This window comes from Plectropomus leopardus, chromosome 21, assembly GCF_008729295.1.
Source record: "Plectropomus leopardus isolate mb chromosome 21, YSFRI_Pleo_2.0, whole genome shotgun sequence".
Classification (NCBI taxonomy): domain Eukaryota; kingdom Metazoa; phylum Chordata; class Actinopteri; order Perciformes; family Serranidae; genus Plectropomus; species Plectropomus leopardus.
In genome coordinates, this window is record NC_056483.1 from 8,832,531 (window position 1) to 8,850,031 (window position 17,501).

At 40.7% G+C, this 17,501-nt stretch overlaps 1 protein-coding gene across 1 annotated transcript; it reads right to left on the reverse strand.

The window, feature by feature from the left end:
* Positions 1-112: 112 nt before the first annotated feature.
* trpc1 (transient receptor potential cation channel, subfamily C, member 1) lies at positions 113-17,501 on the reverse strand. The gene is made up of 13 exons (XM_042510471.1): positions 16,982-17,501; positions 16,020-16,174; positions 15,782-15,883; positions 15,455-15,657; positions 13,565-13,696; positions 13,154-13,349; positions 11,857-12,193; positions 8,877-9,016; positions 7,602-7,751; positions 2,535-2,719; positions 1,526-1,727; positions 952-1,146; positions 113-526 (listed from the first exon to the last, which is right to left on the reverse strand). The coding sequence occupies exons 1-13, from the start codon at positions 17,145-17,147 to the stop codon at positions 299-301; spliced, it is 2,391 nt and encodes a 796-aa protein (XP_042366405.1). The 5' UTR covers positions 17,148-17,501; the 3' UTR covers positions 113-298.

Genomic DNA, 17,501 nt, shown 5'->3' on the forward strand with positions numbered 1-17,501 from the left:
CCATGTCTTTAGGTTCAAATTTTTCCATAAATCTTTATTCGTCTTTCTGTTGAAAACAATGGCTTTCTTTTTTTACAAAAAGGTTGAATAGCTGAATAACACATATGGGGCCTGAGTCTGGAGGCTTTGGTGGAGAATATATATTTTCTAGTTAAGGTCCAGGTTTAAAAGTTGCCCCTGTGACTCAAAAAGAGCAGAGATTTTGCACATGCTCGGGTCACACAGCATCCCAGATAAATGAGAAGCAGAGGTTTTGTCAAGAGAAGAGGGGAGAGGGAAAGAGACATCTAGTCTTTTCTTAGCTCCTTGGGTAGAACATGGCGTATTTGGAGGTCCGGAAGCCCAGCAGGTCCCTCATCTCGTTGCGAAACTTGGAGAGGTCTTGGCGCAGGTCGTTCAGATTTTCCACCGTGGCCTGGTCCGTGCTCTGCATCTTCTGCCGCGTAGAGGTTAAGTAACGGTGAACCAGACAGCACATGATCTTCTGATAGTTCTCATCACGTTTCTGCTTCAGGTTCTTCCACTCCTGGATGGAAAAGACAATGAAGGAACCATGATTACGAGATATTGCACAATGCACAAACGGATTTGTTAAAGATTAAGGGAAGAGATTAAATATAACCTTCCAGAAAATAAGAAAAATCGAATCACTTAGTTGCATGGGGGGTATATGGGGGGTGATTTCTGTGTCTGTGTACTTTCCTAAAATCTTAGAATAAAACATACATTGGACAAGGAACATAGCAGAATATTTTACACACACACATAATTTTTTATTTTCTTCCCCGTTATAGTTTTTTGGGGGCGAGTTAGTAGATGTGAGGGTCTAAGGACAGAGGGATGTTGTATGCTGTAGAGCTCCATGAGTCAAATTGTGACTTCATAAATAAATAAAATTGAACTGATTGATTATATTGAAGCACGTCTGGAGGGGGACTTTAAGTTTCTTACCTTGAGGCTGTTCTGTCTCTTCACCTTGCCCTTCGAGGTGTGCGAGCAGATCCACTTGCTCATGCTGGTCACCAGGTAGCAGACGGTCTTTGGGGAGGGGAGGATATTAAACGGTGGAGGCATGGTACACTTGTCATCAAAGTAGCTTAGCCACAATTTGGCACGAGCAAACTTCCACTCCTTATCCTCGTGATTCTGCAGAGGCCCAATAAGAACATTGAAAACACGGGAACGTGAGAATTAAATTTCAAACACTGTTCTCCATTTAGAGAGGAATCTGGAAAATGCAAAACTATTTTCTGCTGAAATCCTTGAGGGGGCAGATTCTCTGGAAAAATGATGTTTTACTTAGCATAATCAAAATCAAACGGTTGTTCAAAGAAAGCAGAAAATATGAAGCAGGGTTCCAAAGTAGAAACTATTTAACATCTGTGCAACATTTTGAGGGTGAATTAGAGAAAAATCTAATCTTACCAGTAAATGAAAACAGTTGCAACTTTTGGTTCCAGGCTGAACTGAAATTACCCTTGACAGCACTGAAAGTCATTATGTGCCAAAAGTGGTTTACACTTACAGCAATTTGTCTGAAGCTTTTATGGAGCATGGCCACCAGCAGCTTGGTCAGCACAATAACCACCACAATGTTGTAGGTGCCGATGATCATGGCGCCCACAAAAGAGCGCAGCTCCTCTGTGTAACTGATGCGAGTGACGAAGAGCGCAACGTGTGCCAGGGAGAAGATGTACCAGAAAAGGGCATAGCAGGTCCCCATAAACCTGTAAAACAGAAGAAGCTGGTAGATGTCAGCAGGCAAACTTTGATTCATTTCACAATATAAACTACAGCATCTGAATTTACAATAAAATCGTGAATTAGAATCTTAGCTGTGTTTAAACAGCCCCATATATAGAGGTTCAAAGAAATGACGTTCTTCTGCAGGCCAACGTGGAAGTTAGCGTTGTCCTGGTTCCCCCAACAACAAGCCTATGGGATATTTCCACTGGATTTTGGATTACTGCAGAAAATAAGCTCTGGGGTATACAAACGTTTCACCAAGATAATCTTCACACATGAACACCACTTTTTGGATTTTTTGAGCTTAAATTCAATCGCCAGAAATAAAAGGCTAATCTTAAAAGCTAAGGCTATAAACAAATTACACATCAGTGACATGATTTAATTTCATCACCACAACGAGGCTGTAAAGCCGTGTTCAGCGCAGGTAGGCATAATGATGCTCTGCAGTCTCATTAAGCCATTTGTTTGCAACCTGCTTTTTTAAGACATCGAAAAGCTTCAAAGTTTGCGAGTGGGGTATTTACTGATATATTCATGTCATAAAACAAAGTGTGAAAGTTTCTTAAGGTTGTGTTAACTACCAACCTTATTTCAGGCATCTTACCAAAAAAAAAAAAAACAGACTTTGAGAAACGGGAACAAATTTCTGGGTTTTAGGACTCATTATGGGGGTTCTCTATGGTCTCTAACATCTCCCAACGAGCATCCTGCACGTTCATTGTCGTAATTTGTCATTAATTCGTCGTCACTGCGGTACAACATGACAGATTGAGGTTGGCTCATACGTGTGGAATGCATCATTGCTCTGCTGCTGGCAGAATATGCCCTCGCAGTCCTTTGGTGGATTCTTGTCCGTGTCTTTGTGGTCCTTCCCGTAAAGCTGGGTGAGTCCAATGGTGAAGGAGAATAACACCAACAGGAAGAGGCCCAAAAACTTGCCAAACTCTTGCAGCATCTGACCCATGGAGATCTGGGGGGGGACATGGAGATTTGCCTGTTAATCCTGTGCTGTTTGATCTGATGTAATCAAGTGGACATGAGTCATTTTTTTCTATTTTTCATGGTCAATTTTCTGCCAGCAATCCTTATTAACCATCAAGCGAGCTTAGCTTGGATCACATCTGACACCAGACAGGAAGTCTGTCTGGTCCTTACAGAGTTTGACTGATTTCCTAACTACTCAGAAGTTCATATGGTAAATGTAGAGCCTCATCTTTGTGTTGATATCTGTAGGATGCAAATCAAATTCACCTTTGAATCATGCATTTGAATGCCAGTGTTGTTATTCACTTATCACTCACAATACAATAAGTACAAACAATACAAACTGTATAAACAAAATCAACAGTCTATGTATTAGGTGGTGACTGAAAAGGAAGGCAGAATGTTTATGTTTAACAGGAGAAGCACAGTAAAACGTAATAGCATTAATGATGGAAAATACCATTAAAGTGTCCCAGTTAAATGTGCTATATAATAGCAGGGAGCATCTAAATGAAATTCAGCCAACATTATTAATGTTATTTGTCACACCTGTTCTTTCCTTGCTGTAACATCTCTGTTGTCTAAAACTTTAGCTATATTGCAACTTGCCTGCAATGATTCGGTGCTCTTTCAGGAATTATCCTATGAGCAAACTTTCTGACCACTTGTAGCTGCTTTTTCCTCCATGTTCTTGTTTAGAAGTGACCCCTGAGGAAGTGGAAAAAGCAACATATTGTGGCAGCTTTAATAGTCTCACCCTACTTGAGGGAAGACTGACAAACATGGACGAAGCCAAAAAGGAGGACTCGAAGACAGAGAGAGTCTTCTCAGACCATCAGAAACCGACTATAAATAGACCTGAGAGGCTCATCTGTACACTAGGACCTAGAGATGCTCAAACAAGGTCAGAACTCGCCCTTTCAAAACACAAACACAAACAGAGTGTCCAATGTGAGGGATGACCACTCTCTCCGCACCTCATGGTGAATAGCGACCAGAGTGTTTGCACTGAAACCCAGGCAGCTTGTTTGAGGAGAGGGGCTAGTCTATTTGGGTGATTCATTCTCTTGTCATTTCTAAAACCCCCAGTGTATTCCTCGGCCACTCTGTGCACGTCTGATTTAGGAGCCGAGGGTGTTTCCCGCTTGCCCAGCCTGACAGGTAGACTAACTTAGATACAGTACAAACAGAGCAGGAATGCAGCAGATCAGAGGCTCTTAACCCCTGAATGGAGGGGGGTCGAATGCAATTGAGGTACCTCAAAAATATTAACGTGCACGCAAACAGACATTTCATACTCCATTCATACAAATATGACAAAATAGAATCAAATAATGTTTTGGTTGTTTGCATACAAACAGAAGAATGTTAAGTTTCCCAGCGTTTCTTTGGCATAGATTGAGATTGCCACACGAATAACTTTTTAAGCCCCTGTATGGTTCTCTAGAAACTCTTCACTTGTTATTTCCCCAGTAAACTAAACTAAATTCAGCTGGGGAACCAGAAGAGAACCTAAAAAAACAGCTTTTGAGTTAGGTTTAGCACCACTTTTGTGCTGAATTTCATGAAATTATGGACTTACGCATTTCATAATGAACAGAAAGACGCGAAGGAAAATTAAATTATTTAAAGGAGCATTATACAACATTCAGAGCATTAAAATATGAGCATATAACTATTTGCTCCCACACGCTCCCTGTGTGTGTGATGTAATCCGAGCTTCTCTCTTCATTGTTGTACTACACGGTCTGGTCACATGTGTATGTTTGTGCATGTGAGTTGGGTTCCTGACCCAACTGTTAGCTATTCACTGCCACTCTGCGCTTTCCACTGAGTAAACACCATTAGCTCTGTCAGCACTGTTGCCTTTGTTAGCACTGTTAGTTGCTCGCTGCTGGCTTAACCACCTACATGTTGAGAGCCGTGTGCAGACAATCTCTAAAAAAGTGATATGCTCCGAATATTCTGTAGTGCTCCTTTAAATGCATTTTCTCTGCAAAGCACTTTGGTTCACATTTGTTTTATAATTTGTTCCATAAATAAATTGACTTTCAATTAGAGTTGGCAAACAGAAGGAAAAATGTTTGTCCAAAAGACCTTATTTTAATATTTCTTGTTTACCAAGATGTTCCTGGAACTGTCTCAACTCTGTTCCCAATTTATTTTAAATGTTTACCATCTGTGAGTGTCTTTGTACAAAGAATTGTGGAGCAACAGCATCCATTAACACCAGTTGGTAAGAATTGTACACTTTTACCATGTAAACAAACTGCAATATATACTCAGAATTTGTTTGTATGGAACTGCGGCAAAACTACCTTTTTCACTCAAGCACATTCCTCCTGGTGTGCCATCAGTTATGGGAGATTAACACTGTTCCTGAGGTGAAGTCTGGGCCATGAGTGAGCTCATTGTGAGCACACTGTTGATAGTAGACGAGACACTCACACTCTCAGTCACTCTTTCCAACCTCAGCAGGGGGCACTACCCAGCAGAAATGTGAGCTGGCCTCTTCAGGAAGGACAGAATCAGACAAACGTGCATTACTGCAACCCACATACTGTAGCACTGCCTCACTGTCTGTGTGTGAGCAGGAGCGCGTCTGAGTGCAACTAATTGCACGCTCACATATCACACCAGTGTGGAAATGTGTGGGCGCTCGTGCATTAGTAGGGAGGTGTGTCTCGGCCATGTGAGTGAAACACACAGCCACATCTATTTCCAAAGCTAATACTTTTTCCATCCTGCCAAGCCAGACAGTGATGTCACAGAGAGAGTGAGTGAAAGAGGAAAAGAAGAGAGAGGGATGCAGAAAGATGGAGGAGATTGCAGCTGAAGCGCTCATTAACCATCTAAAGGGCACCCATAGTGTTTTATAAGTCAACCACAAACAGCACTTGACTTAATGACAGGAAGGTATCCCTACAAATAGACTGACCTCACTGCATACCTTAAGACTGCTTTATGTAATAAAGTCACACACGAGGGAAAAAATGAAATCCTGCCAGCAAGAAGTCAGAGATGTTGGCTGACTTTAAAATCTTTCTGCCAGCTGGCTGGATGAAACACAAAATTATGATGCGATAAAAAGGGACACCAATGGCATTAAAAGGTTGCTGAAGCGCCTCAGTAGAAAATATTCAAAGCAGATTTTTTGGCTCCTCTAGGAAGGTGAGAAAACGATCACATAACAGAATTTTTTTTTTTACCAAGTTGTAAATAAAAATTTCCATCAAGTATTTGACTGTCCACTGTAAATCGCTAAGCAGCGAAGCTAAGTTACAGCATAAGGTTTTTACAAAGCATTGGTGTCCCCAGTAATGTTCATGGGGTGACTAGATGTGGCCCCTGAAAATCTTAAAGTGGCACACTAAAACCAAAAGCTGTGTATATATATACTTGTCATGGAGACCTGCCAAAATTAAGCCAAAATTTGGAGAGTTATTTTATCCCCATTGCAACAATTTATGCATGCATTGGTTGATACCAATGGATGCCTTTGGTCATCTACCACTATGACACAGAGAATATGTTGTGCTGTAGTTATGTATCAAAGTATTTAACCAATTGGCAAAAGTTAAATGTTTGGCAACAAATAAGAAAGGGATCAAATACTGTGAGATGTGAAAAACATACTGTATGATCTGCATGTTCACATGCAAATAATGATGCACTATTGTACTTCTGTGTTATTGCTAAACAGGGTGGCCTGTGGGACTGCAAAACCACAAAAATGCCTATTTTTATTGTTAGATGAATTGTTTGCTTTTTACAAATGTGATTTATTTGTGTTGTGTAAGAGCCATAAAACAGATCTGTGCAGCTCTACTGCTAAACATTTCCATAACCTTTTGAGAAAAACAAGTGAAGCGATCTTGTCAGCTAATTCTGACTGACGCCGCCAGCTCAGACTGAGGGTTAATCAAGCTGATCAAATCCAGGATTTAGAAAAGTTTACAAACAATATTCACATGATTTTTTTTTATGTAGATCTTCCCTGAATGTACGGTGCCCACATTGATTGTAATTTTGCTGTTTTTTTGTTGAAAATGTCAAATCCTAGAATTTCAACAGAAAAAAAGCTATGTTATCACACTGATGCCAATACGTTTTTCAAACGAAATCCACTAAAAACATTAAAAAAGTTCACAAACTGAGTTAAAAAGTGGCCACTGACTACATCATATGTAATGACTTTACTTTTCCCTTTAATATCCATGCAGCCAAATTTGCACTTAAGATGCCAATGGATTAGACTGTTGCTGTATGTGCCAGAGATAGGAATCAATCTATGAGCCAATGATAATGTGTTGTGGGTGTAAAGAGTCAGCTCCTCCGGCATTAAATATGCAGACTGAACTGAAGTTAGCTTGACAAATCCATTTTGTGTAAACTGAGAGCTCTCGTTTGTGCAGATGATAGAAGCGATGATAGCAGTGCGGTGATACATATGGCAACTGAAGCTGCAAAGCTTTATGATGTTGTGTTCAGTTTATTATGAGCATATTATTACAGCAAAACACATTCATCCACTGCCTCACTTCACTGTGCTTATACTAAATGCTTATGATGATGGTTATAATGCTGCTGAGCACAGCTGGTGTGATGTTTAGTGTGGGCTTGTCCTTGAGTGTTCACACTTCACTGAGACAGGAAGAGAGTGGGTGGTGTATGCGTGTTTGCGCTGGGGTTAGAGTGACTGATAGAGAAGGGAAGCGGTTTTATAATCATTATATAAGTTTTTTTTCTCATGTCTGATCTACGGCTGATCCACAGGGATCTAATCTTTTTGATGCATGTCTGGATCCATAAGAAATCAGTCTTGTATCTATGAAGTCTTTTAGTGTGTGTCACTGCTGTGTTCCTACCTGCAACGGCCCCAGTATGGAGCTGGTGGTGTACATGAAGAAGAGTCGCAGGTAACTTAGAACATTGGCAAAGGCAAACAGACCCTCAGCCACCAAGATGGGGTGGAAGGCATCCCAGTTCTTCCGCTCTGTGTCCTCCACATTCTTGAACTGAAGAGCAAACAAGCAAATTAAGAAACACACATGCCTGACAGCACTGAAACTGTGATACTAATTTACTCTTATTAAAGAATAGCTTCACCATCTGTAATTTCTACATTGGTAGAACTAATTGATCACTCTATGTGGTTTCCAAATCCTGCTCCTGGACACCCAAAGCAATGCATATTTTTTAAATCTCGTCCTGCTCTAACCAAACCAGATTAGCTAGAGAGTGGTAGCTAACAGAGTGGTATGAAACTGTAGCTATAGTATTTAGAAAGCGGTGATAGAGGGGGTCAACCTATGTTATAGGTTCTATAGAGTGCTGCAGAAATAGTCCCAATACACAGAAATGAGTTAGTATTTAACTAGTATTTGTGTTGTGCCATTGTAATGTGTTTTTCAATTTTTTTTTTTTTGTTTTTGTTAGATGCCGAAAATATTGGCTATGGTTAGCACAAGATTAAAAGACTTATTGTTTTGTTCTACAAAATACGTTTGTAAAACTTCACTTGTGGACTTTGAAGCACTTATGTGTCTCATAAAAGATGATTTTAAATAGTTAAATAAGACTACAGAACGTCACGCTGGTAACAGCTTTATAGCCACATGGTGGTGGCAACATTAGCTTTTTTTAATTCTGGTGACTGCATTTCTGCTTCAAAGTTCATAAAAACACTGATCAGGAGATAAAAGCCTTTGAAAGGTCTCCTTAATGTGTCATAATAAGTGAATACTGAGCTGGAATTTGGAACTCCAGAAACATAGATACACTCTGTGATACAGGATGCACAATTATAAAAATGTAGAAATAACCTTCAATATCTAGATTAGAAAACAGTTAGAAACATTTTATACATAGAGCTGTTTCCCCTGTTTCATGCCTTTATTCTAAAATAATATGGTTGCTAGCTGTAGCTTTATATTCAACGGACAGACATGATTTGGATATCTATAATCTTATTTACCCATTAAACTCTGGGGAAAAAAAGGTGATTGAAATAAAAAATATATTTTGAAATAAATTCATTATCTTAAAACATAGTTTAGCAATCTTTCATCGTGTTAAGCCAACAGCACAAAAGAATGTATGCATTATCCTCTGAATACACAGAGTGTGTGTGACGTGTGTACCTTGCTATGAGCAACTATCTTGAGGGCAAAGGTGGCGAGGTAAAGGGAATTCATCACGAAGCTCAGCTGGTTCCTAGACTCTTCCAGAAAGTCCTCCAGCCCTTCGTACCACAGACGCTTCACATCCGACCACACCATCCCTACAGGACAGCAGGAATTCCCCGTCACCACACACACATATACACACACTCATGGAAAAAAAGCATTTTGCTGTCATCCCCAACATTTAAAACTGCCTAAACCATAAGTCATCTCACAGTGGGAGCACAGGGAAACAGGAATGTATGAGACACAGAAATCAGAGATTAATGTGCTCAAAGTGTGTCATGTGTGGATTTAGGGAGGTGTGTGGAATTTAATAAAGATGGGTGTCTTTCTGTGTCCAAATGGAATTTCATTAATTCTAAATGTACGGTGCGGATAATAAATGCAAAATTAAAACGCGACTCCAGCTGCAAGTCAAGGCAAAGTACACATTCTCTTTGCCTTAGTCCAGAAATGATTATTATTGCATTGAACCTGGTGTATCTGTTACTGGTTTCCATGGTTTCAACAGAAAGTAAGTGACAGCGCTTGGCACAAAAAATGTCTTTTTTTCACATGCAATTTGTTTCTCTTCTTGAATAAATTCCATCCGTTTTGTGTGGTTCGTAGGATCTTGGATTTTACATTGGAATCATTAGAACTCAAATTCAATGATTTAACAGTAAAATACAAAATCGTACTAACGAGATAAAATGGACGGAATGATGATGCACTTAGTTTTTATACTTTGATACTATTTCAGTACCAGATGATACTTGTTTTATGTATTTTGTTTTAATGTTCTTTAAGTCTGTATTGTTGTAGTGTATTGTTTTGGATTGTTGAATCTTCTGTTACAACATATTTACCCTCGGGTCCGACAGAAGAAACCTTAAACCCTGAATAAGTTCCACCCAGTTTGTCTGGTTAGTGGGATCTTGGCTTTTACTGTGGAACTAGTGGGATGATATCACAGTAAAATCCAAAATCCTACTAACCACACAAAATGGATGGAATTTATCCAAGGAGAGAAACAAATTCCATCCATTATTTTCTGATTCTGAGGATTTTTAAATTTACTACAGAATAATTAAATTTGATTTTACAATAGAATTCAATGATTTCATAAATCCTACTAGCCAGACAAAATGTGTGGAATTTACACAATTACACAATTTTTTTTCTCCCTGAATAAATTACACCCATTTTGTCTGGCTAGTAGGATATTTGATTTTCTATAAAATAAATGAATTTGGGTTCAACTGATTCCACAGTAAAATGAAGTTTAATGATTCCATTGTCAAATCCAAGATCCTGCTAACCAGACAAAATGAATGAAATTTGTTTCTCTCCCTTAGATTCCTTCTTTTGCATTTTAATTGGAATCATTTAAAGTTATTTTACTATTGGGATCAATGATTCTATAGTAATCATACAAAATGGATGGACTTCATCAAGGGAGAAAAACAGCTCCATCCATTTTGTCTGGTAAGTAGGATCTTGGATTTTACTACGAAATAACTGAATTTGAGTTCTAATGTAGCAATCAGGCGAAGGATGCATTGAGACACAGTGACACACACACATATGCATGTAGCCCAGCCCACACTCGCAGCATCTGATTTCCCCATTAATGTGAGGCATCTGGCTCAGGGGAATAGCAGGATGGAGAGAGCAGTAGAGAGATGAGAGGAGGGGGGTTAGCGTGGGAGAAAGAACAATGCAGAGCAAAAGAAATAGAAAGCTGCTGCATGACTCGTCTGTGCTGTCTGTAACTTTAATAGCCCTCTCTCACATCCCGATAACATTTGCATCAGATATGTACGCCATTAGATATCTCATCCTTGTTATTTAACTCATCCTGGGTGTTTTGGTGATGCTGCAGTGACCCTGTAGCGTAAAAATCTGCAGCACTGCATCACATCATTGCAGTGCAGCTGAAAAAAACCCTGCTGAAGTTATTGAGATTGATCTTTGATGTTGCTCTTTTTGCAGTACTTAAGGCATCTTTCCCCCTCTAGTGGGCTATCTTGGCCCATGGCAAAAAAAACCATTACACTTCTGTCTAATGACTCAACCACTGATCTCACTCCTGCAATATTCAGAATAAATTGCAAATTACCCCACAACCATCTTCATAACATTGAATAATAGAAGTCAATTGCTTCTACATCCTTTTACAACCTATCAGGTGCAGTTATTGGGATGATTTATAAACCCGGTGATGATAGTGAAACCTTGTCCAATGAGGTGTGGTTGCGATGCTTGTGTCTGGTGGAGAGGGGTCGGATGCTGCAACCATGAGACAAATATCTCTGCTGAGAAGGCAGGGCCATTAAAGCGATTGAATGATCATGCTAATGGTTTCTTGGCAGAAGAGGAAGGTGGAGAAGCTCGTCCCTGGGGAAAGACAGAGTCAATTTCTAACTGTCACCATCCAGCCTCATCTGAACAGATATGGCGTGTACGTGTACATGTGTTTGTCTTCGTCCAAATACATGTTTGCATGTGCTGAGTCCGGTGATAGCAGCACTCAGATGGACCACAGGGGAGACAGAAGAAGCTTTCCTTTCTATAGAGCTCAATTAGAGGCAGAGCTGACAGATTTAATCCATTCAAGCCAGGCTTTCTGTCGTTTAGTTTAGAAACAGCTGTTTGTCATGTTCTGCCTGATAGGATTATGGACACAGGATGCTGGACTTTAGCCAGACCATAACAGGAATCTCTCATTTTCACTCCACTGGGCAACATTATCCTATTAAATTCTGGTTTGTAGGATTCAATTCTTATTCTATTCTTAGTTTGATTGTGTCTTTTAAAGAAATGGATAATCATTCAATTATAGAAATCTGCCTCCTAAGCCATGAAACATATATCATGATTAAAACATAAATAATACCCCTACACAAAGCATAGATATGTTATTTACTGCTCAAAAGCTGAGTTAAAATCTGACCTATGATCCAGAGGATGAGCAGGTAATCTATCATTTCCAGCGCAGGGCCCATGGTGTTTTTCTTGCCCTCGTTGTAGACCAATGAGTACAGGTTGAGCAGCAGCAGGAAGGTGAAGTAGGAGGCGCTGTGGATGATGAACTTGACGAAAGGTGTATGGATGATCTGGCCCACGCGGGATCGCGGCACCAGAAGGTAGCAGACAGAGAGCAGCGGCCAAAGCATGGCCACGCTCAGTACCGTGGCCATCTTTAGACATGTGTGTTTGCGCCGGTAGCTGGCCGTTTCCCCAAACCAGACGGTGTTGAGGAACTGCTGACAGTTGGACTGAGCCACAAACTGTTAAAGGAGTCAGGAGAGAATGTCAGAGGAAATGTCAGCGTGAAGACATTTGCCTGACAGAGATTACAGGGTGAACCGCAAATTTCATTCATTTTAAAATCAATTTAGTTATCTTAGAACGAGTTATATGAGTTATCTTATATGGCTTTGTATTGGCAAGAATCTGGCCATACTATATGTATCATGATACAGATGTTACCATTCAATATAATGTGATCACTGTGATACTGTATGCAAGGTGATGTAATGCATTTTTTTAAACTCCAATTTGCATAAAAACTGGTTTTTAGTAAAACTTAGGTTGGTTGAGAATACTGTTTTTAGGCTGAATATAAAACAATAGCAAGCAACCAATTAGCCTTGCATAGCACAATGACAGAAAACAGGGTGAAACAGCTTGTCTGGTTCTGTCTGAAAGGTTGCAGAATCCAGAAAAGCAGCACACTTTTAAGTGAGTCAATTATAAGTGTTCTCTCTGCAATAAAAATCCAACCACAAACCATAAATAAGACTCTGTGGGAGTAATATCTCATATGCACCTGAAGAGGAACCTTATCAGTGTTAGTTCTCCAGCAGGAGTTGTATGCCACTAGCGGTGCTGTGATATATGAGTTAAATTTTTCACACTGAGCCATCCCAGCTGTAAATTGCCCCCCAGCTCCAAACTTCTAACTTAACTTTGTCTTTGACTGCTGTTGCCTGGAGGAAGTACTTCATCCAGGCAAACTCAAACTTCCAAGAGACACGTGGTGCACAGATGTTACATCCAACATATATAGTACAGTAAAGAGATAACGGATAACAGATATCATTTTATTTGAACTGATCTATGTATAGTTAAGGGATTAAATTATCAAGTAAGACATCAAAGATTTTCCTCAGCTCATTGATATTACTGATTGGCCTGCTTGATGCTGCAAAAAAAAACATGAATGTTGCAGACTTGGCCTGTCTTACCTCTTTTTGGTTGTACTTGATAGCAAGCTTGAGTCGACTGAGGTTCATGCGCTCCTCCAGTAAGCCTCTCTTGTCAACGTGATCCTCGCTGGATGTGTGGTTGAGAATCACTTCTAGCTCTCGAGAGTTTCGAGCCTGAGCCAGCAGGTCCTTGGCAAACATCTTACACTGCTTTGCCAGCTCCTCATAATCATTCCTGAAGCGAGGAAATTAGATACAATCAGACCACATGAAAGATTATGATTCATATCTTGTTACATTCGATAAAGGAAGCGGGTTTACAATATCATCGTGTGCATGTATGTGCATATGTTTTTGTGCGTATGTTTCTCCGCCTTTCTGTGCAAAGAAATTAGATAAGCGTTGCACTGACATGACGGATGGATGTGCAGCAGTTGATAGGAATCATACCTGAACTCCACCTCAACCAGGCTGAGCTCCTTGAGGTCTGCACTCAGCTCAAAGGCTCTGAGAATAGGATCTTCTTCAGTCAGCATGATCAGAGATGGGCTGGCAAGGCAGCGGTAGATGTCCAGGCGGAACCTGATCCAAAAATGTGGAAGATGAGGAAAAAGCGGTGATTAAAAGAAAGGGGCGATTAAAATGCGAGGGAAGAAACAGGGCAAAACAGAGCTGCACAGTTAAGAAAAAAGGAAATCTAGAAACAAACATTCAGGCATCTAGCTGTTTCATCTGCACCTGCTCTGACCTCTATGTTGTTTGCCAGCCAAGCCGCAGACTGATTCATTTAGCTTACTGTGTGGGAAGCAACACTGCCCTGCAGAGAGAACAAAAATGCCCAGCAGAAGAGATCAGTAAAATCTCATCTGCAAGTCTAAGATGATATCAGAAACAAAGAATCACTTCTTCCTAGAGGAAATACTGCTGGTTTTGCATCTTTCTCTTAAATTATAGTTTGCAGTGGATGGATTACTGAAGGAGCCTACTGGACATGGCACAGGGGCTCAACGTGTCAGGGCACTCCCTGGCCTTCACTTGCAAAATTTCAAATTAACATGTACCGACCATGAAGAGACTCAAAATGATCACAAAGAGACACAAAACAACAACAAAATACACACAGTCACCTCAAAGAGACAAAAACCACCACGAGAATACACAAAACAGCCACAAAAAGACATTAAACAACAGCAAAATACATAAAGTTACCTCAAAGAAAAAACTGAGGAGACACAGAAAATCTACAAAAGGGACACAAATCAACCACGGGACACAAAAGGACTAAAAAACAGACACAAAGGGACAGCAAAATACACAGTAACCTTAAAGAAACAACCACAAGGAGACACACAACATCTGCAAACTAAGGGTTACCCTAAAGAGACACAAAACCACCAAAAAGACACAAAATGACCACAAGCGACACAAAACCACAACAAACACAAAGCTAGTACACAAGTGAGGTACACAAAGTTACCACAAGGAGACACAAAACAACCACAAGGAGATGCAAGATAAATACAAGGAGTCACACAAAGAGGACAAAAACTAAATTTACCCCTAAAGGGACTCAAAACAACCTTGGGGAGACACAAAATAAACTACAAAGAGATACAAGATGACCACAAAGAGACTCAACCCCCAAAAAGGATGCATAACAATTACAAAGAGATGCATAACCACAACAAAGTTTGTGGGTCTTGTTGCTATGTAGAAGAGGTGGTGAGGCCCTCTGCATATCTGTGCTCAGTGGCGCATTGTCTCATAATCCACTCATCTTTGTGGTGATATTATATTTCAGTGTAAAAAAAAATACTTATCTAAAAAAAAATGAATATACCAATACTGGAAAACCAAACACTGGCTTGCTACATGTAGGTAGAGAGCCTAGCAGTAGCAGAGAGCATGAGGGGTCCTCTGTGGGACAAAGAGAGCGCTGTAGGCATTAAAAAGCATTCACAAAAAGTCAATGCACATGATAGTAAATCATTTCTTTCCAGATACTTAAAGATGACATTCTCAAGCTGATGCTATCATCAAAACAAGGTGCCGCAATGTTTAACAAGAACCTTTCCTGAACACTTCACTTGACAGACTGATAGATTCATTGCTGTTTTAAAGCTTTTACATACCAGAGCAAGATCAAAACAATCATGGCGTAAAATAACACAGGCATCATCTGGAAGACAAAAGTGACGTTGACCATACCAAGTGTCAGTAATTTGGTGTAACACTTGTCTTCTGGATTAGATCAAAGGGGCTTAATGTGGCCATCTTGTGAGAGCAAACATTTATACTATTACATTTTTCTGTGTTCTAGGTCAGTGAGGAGGCCTGTACCTTGAGTGTCGTAAGCTGTCTTTCTTGTTTTTGGCATTACAGAGCGTGCACTCGCAGCCTACAGCGTGGGGCCGGGGAAGCGAGATGTCCTGTTTGAGCAGCATGGTCAGGATCTCATAGTTGTTCCTGTGGGCCGCCAGGATGACTGGAGCCACGTCCATGGTAGTGGAATACTCTGGGTTCTGAATCCGCTGCATCAGTTTCTAAAAAAGGATCGAAATGCATGCATTAAATACTGTGCACAAATGATGAGAAATTATCATTTATATCAGCCTGTTTTTTGCATCTTGAAAGAGGATTCATAATCAGTAATCAGAGGAGACTTACAGCAATAGAGGGCTTGGAAGATCGCCTCGGCCTGTGGTTGAGGAGGATGTCCACAGCTCCCACCACCTCAGAGTCTATAGCCACCAACAAGGCATCTGTCGCCTACGCAGAAACAAATGCATCATTTTTTAAGCTCTCAGAAAGAAAATAACATCCAAAATGAACAAAAACATTGAAAAAAAGATGTCTTGTGCATGCATTGTTTTGTTCTGAGTGTGTGTTTGATTGTATTTACTACCTGGCAGCCATGCTCCAGAAGAAGCTGCAAAATGTCTAGATTCTCGTTCTCGATGGTGATAGTGACAGCATCTCGGCCGAGCACGTCTACGCAGTTAAGGTTGAGCTCGCCGTGTCGGTTCTCCTCCAGCAGTTTCTTCACCATGTAGTAGTCACCTAAAGACAAGAAGCATGTCAAAGACAAAGCAGCATGACAGGAATCCACTTAAGGAAATTCTTGCAGAGTCAGATCTATAAAAGCAGTGAAGTATTATCTGTGGCAGGCGCCAAATGGACACACACATCAGCTCCAGTCTTGAGGCAAACACTCTCCGGCTCATCTCCAGCACTCCTCTTAACCTCAGCCATGTATAACAATAACATCTCCCTCAAAGGACAATCTCCGTTGCCGAGCCATGTTTAGAGAGACTTTATATGGTCACAGCGGCAGCCTGTAGACCTAAACTAGCCTCTGCTTGTGCAATGTTCTTAACTTATCAATGAAACATTCTCCTCCCATCTGGCCACCTTTGCTATTGTGCCGTCTTGTGGAGTTTCTCTTCAGTTTGTTTGCATCAACTTTCCTTGTTAAGAGCTGGGAAAAGTCAGCAGACCACGCAGAGAAAGAAACTTTTCAGAGGAGCAGACGTTCAGCTAAGTATATCTTAACCCCTGTGGGCACATTTCCACAGTGGCCAACATGTAGGCAGCTGTGAGAGGTATTCACTGGGAAAAAATGTGGTATGACTGTACAGTTTGCTGCTTGCTGCAATGATCCTGCTGGAAATCTGTCAAGCTGTTAGTCACAGTGTTTTTTACCTGCAGTGCATGTTGGCCAGCTGATGTTATGCTTCAGAAATTGCCTAAATAACCAATATTGTAAGCTTGGAGACGGATTCTAACATTAACAAGAGCTGTTCTGTGATCCTAAACGAACAATATTGAGCATAAAGACAGCAAATATGGAAACAAATGACAACAAACCTTTCTCGCATGCCAGCAAGAAGAGCTTCTCATCCAGCGTTGTTTCCTCTTTCACCTCTCTCACGTCTTTCAAGGCCAGAAATTTATCCGGAGAGGAAGCGTCTGTGCCCTGGTACAGAGCTGCCATTACGACGGAGAGCGAGTACGGCCAAACACTGATGTGCATCCCACTAGAAACCGGCGACCATTACACACAAAAAGCCTTTCATATGTGGTGACATGAGTGGAGTCCTTTTTTTCTCTTGTGTGTCGCAGCGCAGCAGAGGCTTTACAGCGTCGTCATGAAAACAATTGTGTTGTTATTGCCGTCGCATCTCTGCTGCTCCGTTTGCGCGCTTCTGCTGGCGTATTTTTAAAAATCACCTCTTTCAGTCGTTTTATCGCATGAGATGACTTCAAACTTAAGGTTCAAATGTGCAAGTGGCGATAGGACAAAGCGACGCGCTCATCTCCCTCGCAGTGTTTACATGCACCATCTTCTCGCATCGCAGGCTCCTGGGGATCTTTTTGGTCCTGATGC

What these genes read in the sequence shown, in the direction of transcription:
- trpc1 (XM_042510471.1), bottom strand. Translation starts at nt 17,147, where the DNA reads ATGCACATCAGTGTTTGGCCGTACTCGCTCTCCGTCGTAATGGCAGCT. An exon ending in TCAAGTACAACCAAAAAGAG is followed by an intron (nt 12,194 to 13,153) that starts GTAAGACAGGCC and finishes CTCCTTTAACAG; the next exon opens with TTTGTGGCTCAGTCCAACTG. An exon ending in CCATACTGGGGCCGTTGCAG is followed by an intron (nt 2,720 to 7,601) that starts GTAGGAACACAG and finishes GTCCCCCCCCAG; the next exon opens with ATCTCCATGGGTCAGATGCT.